The sequence below is a fragment of the Macrotis lagotis genome, chromosome 8, assembly GCF_037893015.1.
Source record: "Macrotis lagotis isolate mMagLag1 chromosome 8, bilby.v1.9.chrom.fasta, whole genome shotgun sequence".
NCBI classification, from domain to species: domain Eukaryota; kingdom Metazoa; phylum Chordata; class Mammalia; order Peramelemorphia; family Peramelidae; genus Macrotis; species Macrotis lagotis.
The window spans coordinates 49,542,471-49,559,266 of NC_133665.1; the positions used below are offsets into that span (position 1 = coordinate 49,542,471).

Sequence of the window (16,796 nt, forward strand, 5' to 3'; positions counted from 1 at the left end):
TTATAAAGGGAGCTGAAACCCCTGTGATGACTATAATCTGCAGGGGTGTGGTACATAAAGAGACCACTTATTTTTACCTCAGGAGGATGAAAAATGGAATTCCAGAAGTAACTGATACTCAAAAAGGTGAGAGTGCAGGGAAGAGATGTCAAGGCAAGTAGGGGAAAATGACCATGGGGAGGACAAAAGTTAATAATAAATTATATAATCAGGGATTTAGGAAAATTCCTCTCTATCTGTAGGAACTGGTTTTTCTAAGAGAGAGCCACAACATAAAAAGAGGATCAAGAGGTAAGATTTAGAAGGTAATAATGAAGAAACTTAACATAGGTACCTTAGAAACATTAATTCCATGAGGAATATAGAGACTAAAGAAAGTTTAAGGGATATTAAAGAATTAAAAATATAGAATATGCAGAAAATGAAGATAAATAATGACATTGAGAGTAATTTTTTTTTAAGTCTCAGAAAATGAAATTTTAAAAACTAATGAACAAAAGTTGAACAGAAAAGTGGAAAGGGGACTTAATTTTTGCTACTTAAGAGAAAAAGAAGGCAATAATTATATAATCAGATAAAAGGAAGAAAGTAAAAGGAACTAATATATGTTAAGTAAAACTAAAATTAGGGAAAGGGGTAACAAATGGGAGGTGTATATTTATGTGGGGGGACAGTTTAAGGGTGAGGGAAAGTTCAGAGAGAATATAATTGACTTAAAATAGATTAAGCTAAAATAAAGTGCAGTGACAGAAATTAAGCTTAGACCAACACCTTACATACCATATTACACAAAACACCCTAAAAGCGTACATGACCTTAATATTAAAGATAATGTTAAAAAAATTAGTAGAAAATGAAATCATATACTTCTCACAGCTGTAGATAATATTCTTAATGAAATCAGAAATAGAATTACAAAAGATAAAACAACTTGGATGCTATGTCTACTATTTATCTATGAGATATCCCATATAGCAACTCACCAGCTCCTATTAATTTCCCCAGACAAGAATTCCCTTTACTGGCCACTAGTCCCCTCTATGCATTTCCCCCATATGAGAATGTGAGCTCCTTGTAAGCAGGGATTATCTCATTGTATTTCTAGCACTGGCACATAATAAACATTTAATAACTGCTTTATCATTCACTTTCTGACCTTTCAGTCTAATAACCTAATAAAATAATGAAATGAGAATAATTTGGCATGATCTGAAAAAATAGCACACAAAATTCTGATGGCTTTCTAAATGTTGAATAACCATCCCTCTAATAGCATTCTAGCATTTTACCAACATTCAAAGTCAAGTCCATTAACCTTTATCAGGATTTCTCTCTTGAAAATTTGCATTTAACTTCCTTTAAGCTTATATAGCACCTCTTCCATTCACAGACTTTCAAAGACCACTATCAATCACATCCACTAATTCTTTTATGCACCTCCTCCTTGCCTGCTGCATTGCCATCTGGGAAATATATGGTCAGGTGCCCTACTTTTCCTCACTACTATCTTCCCATTTTTGGGAAGGACCCCAGTCAAGTCTCATTTCACTATTGCCTGGACTCTGTCTAGCCACTGCCCCCTTCTGTTCTCCATGTTGTTCCTCCCTCATTGCTCTTCTTCCCTTCCCCAACTTTCCCCTTCCAATTTCCAGTACCTTTATGTTGTCGTTTCCCATTAGAACATAAGCTCCCTTAGGGTAGCAAGTGTTTCTTGCTAGTCTGTTATCTGTAACCTCAACACTTAACAGAGTACCCGATACACAGTAGACATAATGCTTTCTCTGTCTGTCTAGGTATCTGTTATTACCCTGGGAAGTAAGTCAGTTACCTGGATACCATCTGAGGCAGCTTGTGCTTTCTACTAGCTCCCTATTTTTCCTGGATAGATCATTTAGTAGAGGAACTCATGAAAATTCATAATTCTTTTGGTTGCCAACAATTCTCTCATGTAATCTTTACAGTAGTTCGTTGACATAGGCAGTAAGTGTATTACAGTTCTATCTTAAAGATGAAGCTAACATGTCCAATGCCCCAAGACTTGGACTTGAATTCAGGCCTGCTGGGGATTTGAGTATTCTATCCTTTTTTTCTCCTCTAATCATCCTAATCTCACCAAAAAATGTAGTCTCCTGAAAAACCATCTAACTTCTTAGCTTCCTGTGCTATATTAAAGCCCAAAGACACCATGTTTTAAAAAAAATAGGAACTTAGTACTCAAGTTCTTTTATGATCATCACTGCATTGCAGGTTTCAGTCCCGGTCCAGCTGAGGACACTGGCTACTTGAGCATGGCCATGTGGAATAAAATTAGAACTGGGAATCAAGAGGTGGATCTTGTAATTCACTCACTGTCTTTGGGAAAACCTTAGTCTGTGTTCTCATTTCTAAAATGGGAACAATGCTGATACTTTTCATACTTACTGAATAGTATCATGGAATCATCAGAAAGATTGAGAGGTAACACCATCAGGACTAAAGAGACCCCAATAGTTTCTCATAAACTGATTTGCATCAGGCTTTAGTAAAATCTAGAATTGGTGTTATTTTATATTTGACACATTATTTTAAAATCATTTTAGTTTGCTATTGAATATTCATTTCAGTTATGCCCAACTTCGTGTCCCCAAGTTCCGGCATACCGAAGTGGTTTTCTATTTCCTTCTCTGTTCATTTTACACATGAGGAACTGAGGCAAATAGGGTGAAGAGACTTGCCCAGGGTGATATAGCTAATAAGTGTCTGAGGCCAGATTTGAATGCAGGAAGATGAATCTTTCTGGTTCCAGATCCAGTGCTCTATCCACACTCTGCTATCATTTTAGGAGATATATGTTTTAAAGTATTTATATTCAACTTAATACAGCCTACATAACAGGGCTCTGAAGAACATAAGAGTACAATACAAAGATAAGTAATTTTCTATATTTATCTTCTATATATGCATACTACTCATTGGAAGAAAACTTGCCGACTTCCAGCCTGGTTCAGGGAGACATGAATATTAGAGAAAACATTCCTGGGGCAGTGTATCCCAGAGATAGCAGAACCATTACCTTTGTTGCAGTTAAGCAATGAGACTGAATTTTCTAAGAGAAACAATAAAAAGAGCAAGGGTTCTTAACTGTTTTTTAGTCATGGACCCTTTTAGCAGTTCTATGGAATTTATGGACCTCTTCTCAGAATGTTTTTATAGACATAAAGTAATATGCTTATATTAAAAATTAATTAAAAATTAAACCTGCTTATGGAACCCAGGTTAAGAACTCCTATACTGTAGGGCCACTTGGTCACACCACTGTGTAAGGGGCTGTTTCAGAATCAAATAGTATCTCCGTTGTCCATCTCTTCAAGGCATACTGGAAAGAGCACTGGATTGGAGTTCAAATTCCAACTCTGCAGCTTACTATATGTGGTCTTAAGGAAGTTATGTCACATCTGTAGAGGCTGAGCTTTATTGGCTATTAAATCAACCAGCTAGATATAGTCTTGAGGATCTCACCTAATGCCTGTCATTCCCTGCTTAGCTAAATAGGATATATCACGAACAATTGAACAGAATAGCAAGTGGCAATCCTCATTTATATGAGCTCATGGGGAATAGTATAGTATCATGGAGAGGGCACTGGATTGAGGAATCATCAGACAGGTTCAAGACCCAGACTATCAATAATTAGCTCTGCAACTTGAATAAGTACTAGGTCTCTTTAGCTTGTTTCCTTATCTGGTCTTGATCATCAGGATTCCAGTGTAGTGTCCTAGAACAAGCTGGGGTTGAAGGGTCTGGTTTACAGCACTAGCTCTGCTCCTTGCCATCCATAACCTTGAGATTCATCTCCGGGGGCTATAGTTTCCAAATCTGCACAATGGCTGGCTTGGATTAGATGCTCTCTGAGGCCCCTACAGGGGCACTCTATGCCACCCCTACCACCATTAGGGCAAATTCCCAAAAGTGATGAATCAAGAAGCAAAACCACAGCATATACAGAGCTCACAATATGAATGTCAGATAGACTGAATTTGATTAAAGTTTTATTGTTTTTTATCTAATAAGACAAAACACTACAATCCATTCAACACCAAGTTGGACACTACAGTGATTATGGGAGAAAGGGAGTGCTGAGGGGCCATGGCAAGTTATCTTTTGCTTGAATACTGAATGTCTGGATCCAAAAGACTCCTCCCTACCCTTCAGCACTGAAAACAAAATTAGGTGAACATCTTTATTTTATCATTAAATATAAGACCGCACTGAGGTCTCAGCACTGGCCAGCATCCGAGCTATCAAAACTTATTTAGTAGGAAACTAACTCCACTTGTGCCAGTGGTGTCACCACTGCCCTTAATTTCTTTTAAAATCAGGTACTTTGTCTGCCCAACCCTGGGGGACAAGAGGGTAAGGGGAATACAAACTGACAAATCTCCCATCAACCCGATGGATATACAAAACAATAAATACTTGTCCAACCCAAGGGCCTCCCCTTAATTTGGAAGCCTCTCTATTGTGCCTCCCCAGGAGGCCACCACCAGTATGGACATATCCATCACTGGGATTATAAAATGGTGGCTGCTTGTCCTAGGGTCCTGGAAAGGTTCTGAAGGTTAAAAAAGTCTATGAATGAATTAGGATTTTTTTGATTCAGGTCGGGTAGGGAAAGAGGTCTATTTTCTCTTCCCTCACCCAACTCAGGTTTAGAGGTGTGGAGGAATGGCTGCTTGTAATACTGGCCACTGGGTACTCTTGGAGGCTAGACTTACACTGTATCAGAAAATACAAGGGCTACTGCGGGGCAGGAGACGACTGAAGATGATAGTAAGGACAGATCTCATGCTGCAAGCACATTTCACAGAACTGAAACAGCTGAGCTACTGCCATGGTCTCCTCCCCTCAATGAATCCAGAGGAAGAAAAAATCCTCTCCATTGGGGCTGAAAGCTACAAGGCACATGGCTCTGTCCCCATGACCAGGGCCACTCACAGGGACTGCACTGGAGGAGCCAGAAGTTGGGACCCATGTTCATAACTTCCTGTATAAAGAGAAATCATGGTGGCTCTGGTTGAAGTGATGGCTGAAGAGGTTCAGGAATGGGGATAGTCTAGATGGGGAAAATTCCTAGACCTAATCTCAAGAGTATTGCAGAGCTCTCTTCCTCCGCCCGCCCCCCCCCCCCCCCCCCGCCCAGGTCCTGATCAGCTGTGGCAGACAACATATTTCATTATGAAATAGGAATTGTGATCTCTCTCTTCAGTGTTGAGCAAAGTCCAAGGCAGAAAGGAATTAGAGAGTATGTCTTCAAGGTGGGAACCAGGGAATGAGCCCTTGCTATCAAGTCACCCTACAACAAGGTCATCAGGAATCCAGAGAAGGTGGGCCATCTGATATGACAGTGCTCTGGGGGATAATGCCAAAGGTTCTGTGCCTGGATATCTTGACAGTCCTGAAAGATGAGGCAAGAGTAGCTTCTGACTCAGACTCCTGGGCTGAACCTCAGCTCTGAGCTGGTCTTGGATATTTGTTTTCCTTTTTTTCCTTGTTTTCCCCAGGGCCTTTGGCCTTCCCTTAATCACTCACTCTATTGTTCTGAAGCCACATTCTCCTCAAGGCCAAGCTAGTTTACTCGGAAAGAAGTGGAAGTCACCTGGACAGCTCATGGCAACCAGCAAGGGGATGGGAGTGGAGATTGGGTTGGGTGGAGGGTGCAACAGGTAGGATAGGTACTCCTCTCTTCAACTATGAGGTCCTGTAGTTCCCAGAAAAGATAGTGGATAGGCAAGGAGAGAGTCCACTCACATCCTCCTGTTCCCAGAAAAGGGTGAAAGGAGACACCACAATAAGTCAGGCCAAATCCCTATCTAGTCCGCAGAGGGCAGACTTGCTAGAGGATATCTGGAACATTCATGGAAGCCAGGGTTAGCAGCATCAGTGCAGAAGTAAATGGCTTCAGGAGCAGGAGGGTACAAAATACCTGTTCAAAACCAAAGAGAAAAGATAATAAAGAAGAAGGCTTAAGCAGTACTGTCCCTCTACTTCCCAGTCCCAGTCTGAAGCACATAATATGACATACAGTATGAATAGCCACTTCCTTACTGTAGGAGCCAGGGGAGTCACTTCAGCTTATTTGGGAAATAAGGTGAGGAAGAAAGAACCAAGGACTGGGGAAGGTCAAAGGACATGCCCGCTACCCCTTAAGACCTAGGTGACCCCAGACAGTCATTTACAAAATTAGGCAGTTAAGATTAGATAGATGATCTCTAGGTCCCCTCTAGCCTCTGAGCTGGTCTCCTCATGTATAAAACAGGGATATTACAAGGTGCTATGTCTCCTACAAAGTTATTGTGAAGATAAGCATAAGCCTGGGCTTCTCTATTCACTAGACCATGCAGATACAGACCCTAGATCTCCTTCAAACTCCCTGGCACCAGAGAAACCCCTGGAAGAAACAAACATCCCCAAGAAGAATATAAGCCCAATGAAAGTAGAAGCTAATGTTAAAAATTTTTTCTTTCTCCTGTACACCTAACAAAAGACTAGGATATAGTAAATGCATATTGTTTTTTAGACAGAACTTTCCAATGATCTGATTTATTTCTGTCTCAGTCCTGTGGCCAGCAGAAAAAAAAAATGTACATTCAATTTCAACTTCACTGCTCTATTCAAGTCCTCAGCTGTTATGCTTCTGAGAAACATTAAACATATTAAAGTTATCTTTAAAAAAAGCAAATCCTGATTCAGGATTTAAGAAAAATTTAAATCAATGAGATAATAATTACTTATAGAAAATCCCCCTCACCATAGAGTATATGACCCAAATACAGCAACTAACCCCTGGTTAGAGGTTGCACCCCTAAAATTAGAACTCTTGAAGGAAAAACAATCAATATATACACACTAGAAAAATTATCAGAAGTTTAGTCTATACAGAATACTTGCTGGAGTGAATAGGTTTTTAATTATTTCTTCCAATTCAAATAAATATTATAAGGCCATAGAGCTCAAAGCTGTAAAGGATCTCAGATGTTTTATTCATTTTATTCATCTTTATCATCATTATTCTCTTCATCATTTTCATTATTCATTTTATTCATCTTTATCATCACTGTTCTCTTCATCATTCCAAAGAGGACACACAACATTCAGGTTTTCTAAGAAGCATAATCTGGGGAGAAAGTCCAGTAGTTAAACCAATTCTGTAGTATACTGTTGGTTTCAAAGGCAGTTTTCTGGAGAGTAGTGACTTCTCAATAATCACTTCCTAGCTTATTTTTCTTCCCTCAGCTCAGTCAGTTTTTCCTCTGTGTCTTTCCCTGAGATCCTCTGGCTAGATTTCTCTCATCTGATTCTATTTCACTTTATATTTCTCTTATGAACTTCTGTTCTAGCTTCTCTTATAATTATTTCCTTATGTCTCCTCTCTGCCCACCAGATTGAGTATCTACTTTAAGGCTCCAGCAGTCTCCTGAATAAGATCATCTTATTATTATATCAGTCTACTTATATCATCTTGTTATTAATATCTTACACATTTAACAACATTAAATACTTTTATATAGCACTTTACAAAATGCTTCTGTCACATCTGAGATGTACATGTTTCATCACTATCCCTATTTTACAAAGTGGTTAAAAATTTCAGGAGTTACAGGGAATGTTTATTAAATGGAGAGTCAAGAAGACTCATCTTCCTGAGTCCAAATCTCAGATACTTACTAGCTATGTGATCCTAGCTAAGTCACTTAAACCCATTTGTCTCAGTCTCCTCCTCCTATGTTTTTTTGTTTTTGTTTTTGCAAGCCTGTGGGGTTAAGTGATTTACCCAAGGTCACACAGTTAGGTAATTAAGTGTCTGAGGCCACATTTGAACTGAGGTCCTTCTGACTCCAGAGCTGGTGCTCTATCCACTGCACCACCTAGCTGACCCTCCTCTGTAAAGTGAGAAGGAAATGGAAAACCACTCCAGGAGTCACAAGTCAGAAATAACTGAAATGATTAAATAACAAAAATAGGAGCTTAATGGTCCAGTTCTCTTCCATCATTATAGTTCAATTTAATAAGGTCCTAATTCTATTATTTAAGGCTTTTTTTTTTGGTGAGGTCTTTTTGACCTGGACTTGTAATTTATTATAACAAGAATTTCTTGCCAGAAAATCCCCCCCTCACCAACTTTTCTGTACCTTGTCCTCTGAAGAAGATTAAATGACTTGCTTGTGGTTACAACAGCCAATTTGTGTCACAGGCAGGCCAAGTCTTTCTGACTACAAAGGTTAGACCTTTATCTGCCTTGACAATTAGGTGCTTATAAAAAATGACTTTCAAGATGTGTCTACTAATGCCGACCCTAGGGGTGTCATGGAAGTGAACTTGGGCTTTTGAAAATTATGCCAATAGAGCTCAAGCTATGGCAGTTCCTAATTTGAGAGTAGACCTGCAACAGACTACATATTGTCTGAAGGCGAGTTTAGAGATGTCCATCACTGGGTCAGCCATTAGATAAGGAACTGTATTCTCTCACAGAATTTTCATGAAGTGTCACTGACTAAACTATCTGAATCAGTAGGAAAAATACCCACAAAGATGAAGTCACTGATCCCTGAAGTTTTTCAGTAAATCAATCCTAATTTGTTTTCTCTTCCCCAATCCTCCCAAACCTATGATTTCCAACATACCCATAAAGCCAAAGGCAAGATCAAAAAGTCAACTAACTCTCCATGTGCCTCTCCATCATCATCCCCAGTCTGATGACCCCAGGATCCCCAAGGCTCACTGAACAGCAGCTTGGGTTGGCAGCCCAGCCAGGTGGCACTTCCACCTTTAGAGCCCATCCCACAGGACTGGTTTAGTATGGTGCAAAGGCGAGGCTCTCAGGTGAAGATAACTGGATACTCAGGCACCTCTTGGTGGCTTCTGGGAAGGGCCTTTTGATCAAATCACATGGCTCTGCTGTACTCGATGCCACTCTTGGCAGAAATGCTTGACCACGGCAGAAGGCTGCAAAGAAGACTCTGGGCCTGGCGATAAATCCGCTGTGGAATTGAACATGGGCTCAGGTTGGCTAATGCAGACCCGATGTGCTGAATGTAGTCAGTGGGATTCAGTTAAGAAATATCCTTTAAAACAAAACAAATCCCTTCGTCCTCTCTTCCCTACAACTTCAACAGTCACTTCAGTACCACCACATTTGCCAATGCAGAGAATTAAAACCACATTTGCCAATACAGAGAATTAAAACCTCCCTGGAAGACTAAACACTCTCCATTTAGCATGAACTATATATCCAAGAGCTTTCTGCTGTTACAAAAGAACAAAAGAGCCAGTGCTTGGGTATAGAAGTTTTTCACCAAATTAGAGAATGTCAATAGATATCTGGTGAGGTATGGACTGGGGGAGGGGGGCCTCAGGTGACATAATAGCCTGGAGAGATTCCAGGAGCTACATACAGATCAGAGAACCCATAGACATAGGTTTTTTAAAGTTGGAAGGCTCATCTGGTCCAATCCACAGATGCAGAAAATGAAGCCTGGATTATCTGTGAGCCTGGACCAAATTCGGGGTTCTTTCTATTATATTCCAAAAAAATTCTCCAAATGGTCTTCAGATGTTCAATATAACATAAGCTTCCTGAGGACAGATCTTGTTTCACCTTCACCTTTGTATTGTCAATACCCAGCACAAAGCCTGCATATAGAAGCACTTAATGTTTGTTGACTGATTCTAACACACACACACACACACACACACATACACACACACACACAGATACACAAACAAACACAAACCCTCGGTAAACTCCATCTTTGAAGTAGAGTGCAAGCTCTGAGGGTAGGTGGTGTTTCATTTGTGTCTTTGATTCTTGGCTGCTGAGCACAGTAAAAACTGGCACCCAGCAAACACAATGACCATGGAACAATTCTAAGACATGTGAATGTATCACAGTTTAGAGAGCATCCTATGTCATTAGGATGTCTACTCCTAGCATCAATTATAGAAAATCAATCTTTTATTTTTCTTGGACAGCAGAAAGGCTTGATAAGCTCACCTCCTTTAAGTGGAGTCTAAGTTCCTGAAGGGAAGGGACTATTCCAATTTTTGTCTTTGCATCCTCAAGGCCTAGGATAGTCCTAGGTACACAAGACCTTAATAAGAAAATGTGTTGACAGATGAGTGTGGGTTCAGTGTCACATACTTAGAAATGATAAGCACAGGATTTAAATCCAGGTTTTGGGGTTTTCTTTTAAACTTTACACCCAGGGAGCAGCTAGGTGGCATAGTGGATAGAGCAACAGCTCTGGAGTCAGTAGGACCTGAGTTCAAATCCAGCCATAGACACTTAATAATTGCCTAGCTGTGTGACCTTGGGCAAGTCACTTAACCCTACTGCCTTAAATTAAAAAAGAAAACAAAAAAATTTCATACCCAGTATGCTCTTATACTTTGCTACCTTTTCAACCTGTGTAACCAATCCAAAAGAGGTGGAAGGGCCTTCATAAGCTATCTAGTCTAACCCCTTCATGTTACAAATAGGATAAAAGGAAAGTTATGTAACTTGCCCAAGGTCACCAAGGTAGTGTTAGAGGCAAGATCTGAATTCAAGTCCTCTGACTCTGGAGTCACTGTAATTTCCAATGATGCCCCAAGATTCCCTTGGCACATCAAATGGTTTGGGACAAATGTTAATAATATACCCTCATTGCTGGGTTGTTTAGCTACTGCTACTACTACTCTTCTACCTCAGCCTCTAGTTTTCAGTTTTTCACTACAAGAGAAATAACAAGCAAAACCTTTGTGAACAAAAGCAAAGGATATAAAATTGTCCAAGGAGGATGCCCCCCATTGATGTAGAGTACATAGGTGAAGCCATCTTTGAGGACTCCTCTTATGGAATAATAATAGGGTAGATAGTGGTGTTGCTTAAAGTCTCTATTTTCATAGAAATTTATTGCTGTATTATTAGTGGTGAGGACATGCAGGTAGATGGCTTTGCAGTGGTCTTGAGCAGTAGTGGATATATGATCCTTTAGGCTTTCAAGTAAAAGGGAACCTGGCAAAAAGAGAGAAAAGGGGGAGGGGGTGTTACATACAATTGGACCTATGAGAATAACCATAGAAAGCACTCTCAATCCTCCCCATTCTTCAACTGTTACTTGAAGCCCTTTCCAAGTAATCTTATTCACTCAACATCACAGCATATTCTATTCTACTTCTGTACTTCTTATAGTACATATCTTATACTATTTGCAATATTCTACAAAGCCCACAAGTACAGAGAGAAGTACAGGAGAGTCAAAGGACCTAGGTTCAAATGACTTGAGATAATGGAATCTATTCCAGGTTTAATTTCCTTGCCATACACCTACCTCAGAGGGTAGTTGTGAGAAAAGTGTTTTGTTAATAATGAAATGCTACTCAGTAATCTCTCTCACACTGAGACTTTCCCCATCATGGTTTTGCTGTAACTTGCATGAGCATTAAGAAGTTAAATGAGAATTTTGGGGGGAGTTTTGCAGAAGCTGGAGATGAAACTCAAAGGCCAGAAGATAACACATAAAGTTTAGAAACTCAGAAATTCATAAACTATATGTATAGTATATCATATTTTATCTTTTAATAACATAATAATTCAGACTTTTCTGATATGAAGGGAGGGCCAAAAAATTTTACTCGGATTTTTCAAATCATGGGGGTGCCATGCCCCTAATCTGAGAGATGTAAGGGATAACTATATACAATAAACATGAGAGTTTAAAAACACGTTCTATAAACAAATCAAATTTCACTACTGTGGATTATAAACTCCATGCAGGGAGGGACTAAATCTTAATTAGCATTGCAAATTCCCAGTAGAAGCTATTACCAGGTTCTTTATACAGTAGATACTTCATCTTCATCATCATCATCATCATCATCATCTTCAAGTATGAATTAAGTCCTTACTATGTGGCAGATACAGTTCTGAATGTTGCAAATATTAAGAAAGGCAAAAACACGGTCTCTGCCTTCAAGGAACTCACAAGCTAATGGGAGATACAATATGCAAATAACTATGTAGATAAAAGTGATAAAAGATAGGTAATGGGATGAAAGCACCATCAGCGAGGAGGATCAGGAAAGGGATGACAAGCTTCTTCCAGAAGGTGAGATTTGGGTTGAGAGTTGAAGGAACTCAGGTAAGTCAGAGGCCAAGGTGAGAAAGAAGGACATTCCAGACCTGCTGTTGCCCACCACCAAATGTAAGCTCTTTGAGGACATTGTCTTTGTACCCTCTAGGCCCAGAGCAATGTCTGGCACACAGTACTTAAAAAGTGCTGAAAGTGCTGAATGAAAACAGATTCCTTTGTTGGAACTCTCAGTGAATTTTAGTATAAAGTCCTAGGCACTAAAATTCCAGAAGTCTGAAGTTTGTTTCTATAACAAACAATCCAATTACTTTAGAAGCACGAACTTGGCTGAATGTAAAATTCTACTGAGTTTAACTTGTCTAGAATTAGTACAGACTTTCTAAATTTATTCTGTTCTCTTTAACTACAAACTAACCTGGGTCAATGTCAAAAGAGTAAATAAATAAAAAAGTTATTGGCTCAAATTCTCTATGGCTAGAGAAGATAAAGCACATTTAGAAAACATAATTATAGATAATCATTTACTAGGGTGAGACAGAGTCTGTATTAAAGGGCGGAATTGTCTGGTTAAAAAAATATTAGGGCTGGGCCCTACTTAAAGAATGTATATGAAACTTACATCTACTTGTAAAATTTAAGAACCTAATTAAAAAATAAATCACAATTAATTCAGAAAATATACAACTCCTACTATGTTAGTGACTTTTTAAAAAGAGCCCTAAGTTCAAACGAATTATGGCTGCCTGCCACATGTCTGAATTCCTTTCATTCCTTTTTACAACTATTATTTGGCTCTACCTTACTTATCTACCTTATCATTTATTACTCCAGTCAATCTATTTTTTCTTTAAACATTAATTTTTATATGCATTAATAACCTATTCCTCTTTTTACTCTTCCCATAAAAAACTAAGAAAATAAAGAGAAAGAAAACTCTCATAAACACACAGTCCAGCAAAATAAATTCCTACATTGCAGACTAGTCTTTTCACTGTTCCTTATACTTACTGAGCTCATTTCCACTTCAGAGTCTTTACTAATAATGTTGTCCTTGCCTGAAACAGCTTTTTTTCCTCCTCTGTCTTGCCAAATCCTACATATCTTTCAAGGTCTTTTATTAACTTGGACTCAGAGAATAGTAGAGTTTATGGAGCCTTTCTAATTCGACCTCATTTCAAAGGGGAGACATAGTAAGAGGCAAGTGATGTGCCCACTGTCACAAGAATCTAAGGTTATCATAATCATCCAATCCAATTAATTAACATAAATATTCCAGGTACTGTCTTACATGAAGGAGCAATTCTGTGACCACCTTCACACACCTGCAACTCTCCCTTCTCTGAATTCTACTACAGAAAGTTCTACATAATTCAGGGCCTGTTTGCTGATTGATTTATATGCTCTAGAATTATCTCTTTGTTGTTGTTGGAACGTCACTTCAGTCTCTTTGGGTTTCCATTTGGGACTTTCTTGGCAAAGATACTGGAGTATGCAGCCCATTTTACAAAGGAGGGTACTCAGGGTCACCCATCTAGGAAGTGTCTGAGGTCAGATTTGAATTTAGGAAGATGAATCTTTCTAACTCCATGTCCTCTCTATATCCACCGTGTTACCTAGCTGCCCATTATCTCTCTAGCTAAACAGTAATTTCCAAGGTCAAATTTCTATCCCCTATGCCATCTACCTCCTATTAAAAACAAAGAATAAGTGATACATTTATTAAAGAAGGTTGCTCATTCTCTATTTTATTCTGCAGAAATAATTATCTTGATGGCTTCACTTTAGTTGTGAAAATCCACAGATGTGAGAAGATAATTAAGAATTCTTTCTGTTGGCAAATCTTTGAAAACCAGACAAAGGGAAAAAGAAAAGATGATTTATGCATACAGGAAATGTGTGGAGGAGGAAAATGTGAAAATCAGATATTTTTGTTCATTTACCATTTATATATATATATACATATACATATATATATATGTATATATATAATTTTGAAATAATATTGAAGGTAGTATAGTCTTAGCTCTCACTTTCACGTCTAGGGTTGAGATGAGCCTGTTGAATGTGTCAACTCACCTGCCATACTTGAGACTGATATCACAAGATGAATCTAGGATATAGCTAGAGGATAGTGGTAACAAGGGCTTAAGGAATCTATTAAAAACAAGCTACCACCTTCATCCTAAGAGTTTAAATTTGATAGAGAAGATATTACTATATACCCAAACACAGATAAACTTATTGGTTGTAAAAAGACAAGTGACAGCAGGACCTACCGTAGTTCCTCTCACCTAAAATATTTATTGATTTAATGAGAGGAGAAGTTAAGAGGACAGAAAGGGGAAGTTAAGAGGATATTTTTACTAATGAGTGGGCTTAATCTAGAAAGACTTCCTGGAAGAGATAATTCTGAGATGTGAGTAAAAAAGGAGGGGAGGAAAGAAGAAAATTGTTTAAGAATAGACTATATTGGGAGGGAAGTAAGACTTGGGGGAAAATTGTAAAACTCAAATAATATCTTTAATAAAAATTAATTAAAAAAAAAGAATAGGCTATGTCATTTTCAAGCTAAATGGTCTTGGACATATCACGTGTCCCCTCACTGGATCTGTTTCCTAATCTGTAAAATTGAAAAAAACTAAATTACATTCTCTCTCAGCTGCTTGTAAATAAAGTGTTCTGTAAACTATAAAATACTATATAAATAATAAGTATCACAATATTGTTCTCACCAAACTACTTAAGACTACCTAATGTGAAAAATGCCCTCAACTCTCAAGGTCCCCTGTCTTCTATATCCAAGTAATTGTCAAATCTCATAGTTTCTGTCTCTAACATTTCCCATCTCTCTATTCACTAAACCATGATCCCAGTTAAGGCCTGCAGTGTCTTTCTCTTGGACAACTTGAACAACTTCATCAAATCTTTTCCTACTATATAGTCCATTCTCCACACAGCCATCAAGGAGCTTTTTTTGTTTTAATGTTTTTTTGCAAGGCAATGGGGTTAAGTGGCTTGCCCAAGGCCACACAGCTAGGTAATTATTAAGTGTCTGGTGCTCTATCCACTGCGTCATCTAGCTGCCCCTAAGGAGCTTTTTCAAAAGTGTGGATCGGATTTTGGAGTCAAGAGAGTTATATTAATTTTAAAACTTATTTTTAAAGTTCTGAAAGTTTAGATTCTTTGTCCTCTTCAAAAGGATGATAATTTCTATGGAATCTATTTAAATGGTCTATCCAGTTATTATGTTAAAACCATGATTAACACTGCCCAATAAACGGTAAACAAGGTACATTTTTCCAGTAAACTGTTATCAAATGGAATTGGGAAGTTTCTTAATTTAGAATAGTAATACATAAGAGCACAATTTGGTAAGCTTTTCTGTTTGGTGCCTGATTTTTTTTTTAGTTTTTGTAAGGCAATGGGGTTGCCCAATGCCACACAGCTAGGTAATTATTAAGTGTCTGAGGCTGGATTTGAACTCGGGTACTCCTGACTCCAAGGCTGGTGCTCTATCCACTGTGCCACCTAGCCACCCTTTGGAGCCTGATTTTCAAAAACTTCATAAGTAATTAAAACAGAATCCCTCATTTGGCCAGCATGCATTTATTTATATGTAAAACACAGGTACAAAAGCAAATTGTTATTAACATGCTTCAAAATAAGTAAAAAAATTATTTTTAAATCAGTGATTATCCATGTCACAAAATAAAATCTGAACTCCAGTCAGGGTAGAACATATCTACATGTACAAAAAAGTGGTTGAGGATCCAAAACATAAAAAACATACAGCAAACTGCAAGATGGGTCAAAGTCATATAAGACTTGGTATGTAATTGAAGAATTTCATTTTTTTTTCAACTGTGAAGCATTGCCTCTTCCAGGAAGAGAACTAATTCCTTTTTTGGGTAAGTAAACCTAAGTGGCAGTTTTATTACCTGGTAATTAATTGAGGTAACTCTTTGAACATATGAAATTTATTCCTGCACTGCCAGTATCATGCTGGGGTAGAAAGGGGGAGGAAATCACATTGAAATTCCCCATTTTTTTATTATTAATTTTATATATATTTATGTTGCAAGGCAGTGGGGTTAAGTGGCTTGCCCAAGGTCACACAGCTTTGTAATTATTAAGTGTCTGCAGATGGATTTGAACCAAGGTCCTCCTGACTCCAGGGCAGGTGGCTCTATCTACTGCACCACCTAGCTGCCCTTATGAATTGGATTTGACCAAGTGGGGCCTGTGCTGCTAAGTCACCAGCCTCACTTTCTTCTCCAGAGCCTTCTGGGTCCAGAGGTCAGATATTAATCAGGATGACTGGAGATGACACTGAATGGGAGGCAATCAGGATTAAGTGACTTGCCCAAGGTCACACAGCTAGTAAGTGTCTGAGACTGGATTTGAACTCCTGTTCTCCTGACTCCAAAGGTCAGTACTCTATCCATTGTGTCATCTAGTTGCCCTGCCATCTGGGATTTTTAAATTAAACCAAAATTGCACCTGCTAAAATCAATCACCTAAGACCTGGGAAAGGTAGAGGAAGGAAATCTATCAAATAATCTCCTAACATTGGGCTTCATGTTCCAGTCAGTCTCATTTTAGAAGTTTCCATTCCCTTTCTTCTTCTTTGAAATAAAATTACTCATAAATATTTAATGAGATTAAAACATGATGTTCTAAATAACA

The 16,796-nt window shown here is 38.5% G+C and overlaps 1 protein-coding gene across 5 annotated transcripts in view; it reads right to left on the bottom strand.

Moving 5' to 3' along the window:
• Positions 1 to 5,874: 5,874 nt before the first annotated feature.
• Positions 5,875 to 16,796, bottom strand: part of NAA60 (N-alpha-acetyltransferase 60, NatF catalytic subunit) — a 49,354-nt gene continuing 38,432 nt past the window's right edge. For 4 of the 5 annotated variants that reach the window (XM_074196877.1, XM_074196878.1, XM_074196876.1 and 1 more), the window contains 2 exons: positions 10,798 to 11,032; positions 8,836 to 9,078 (listed from right to left, as the gene is read on the bottom strand). In XM_074196877.1, coding sequence (XP_074052978.1) covers positions 8,922 to 9,078; positions 10,798 to 11,032 — 392 coding nt within the window. In that variant the 3' untranslated portion in view covers positions 8,836 to 8,921. Of the gene's footprint in view, positions 5,963 to 8,835; positions 9,079 to 10,797; positions 11,033 to 16,796 lie in introns of those variants that run through there. The other variant, XM_074196875.1, reaches the window with a different exon arrangement.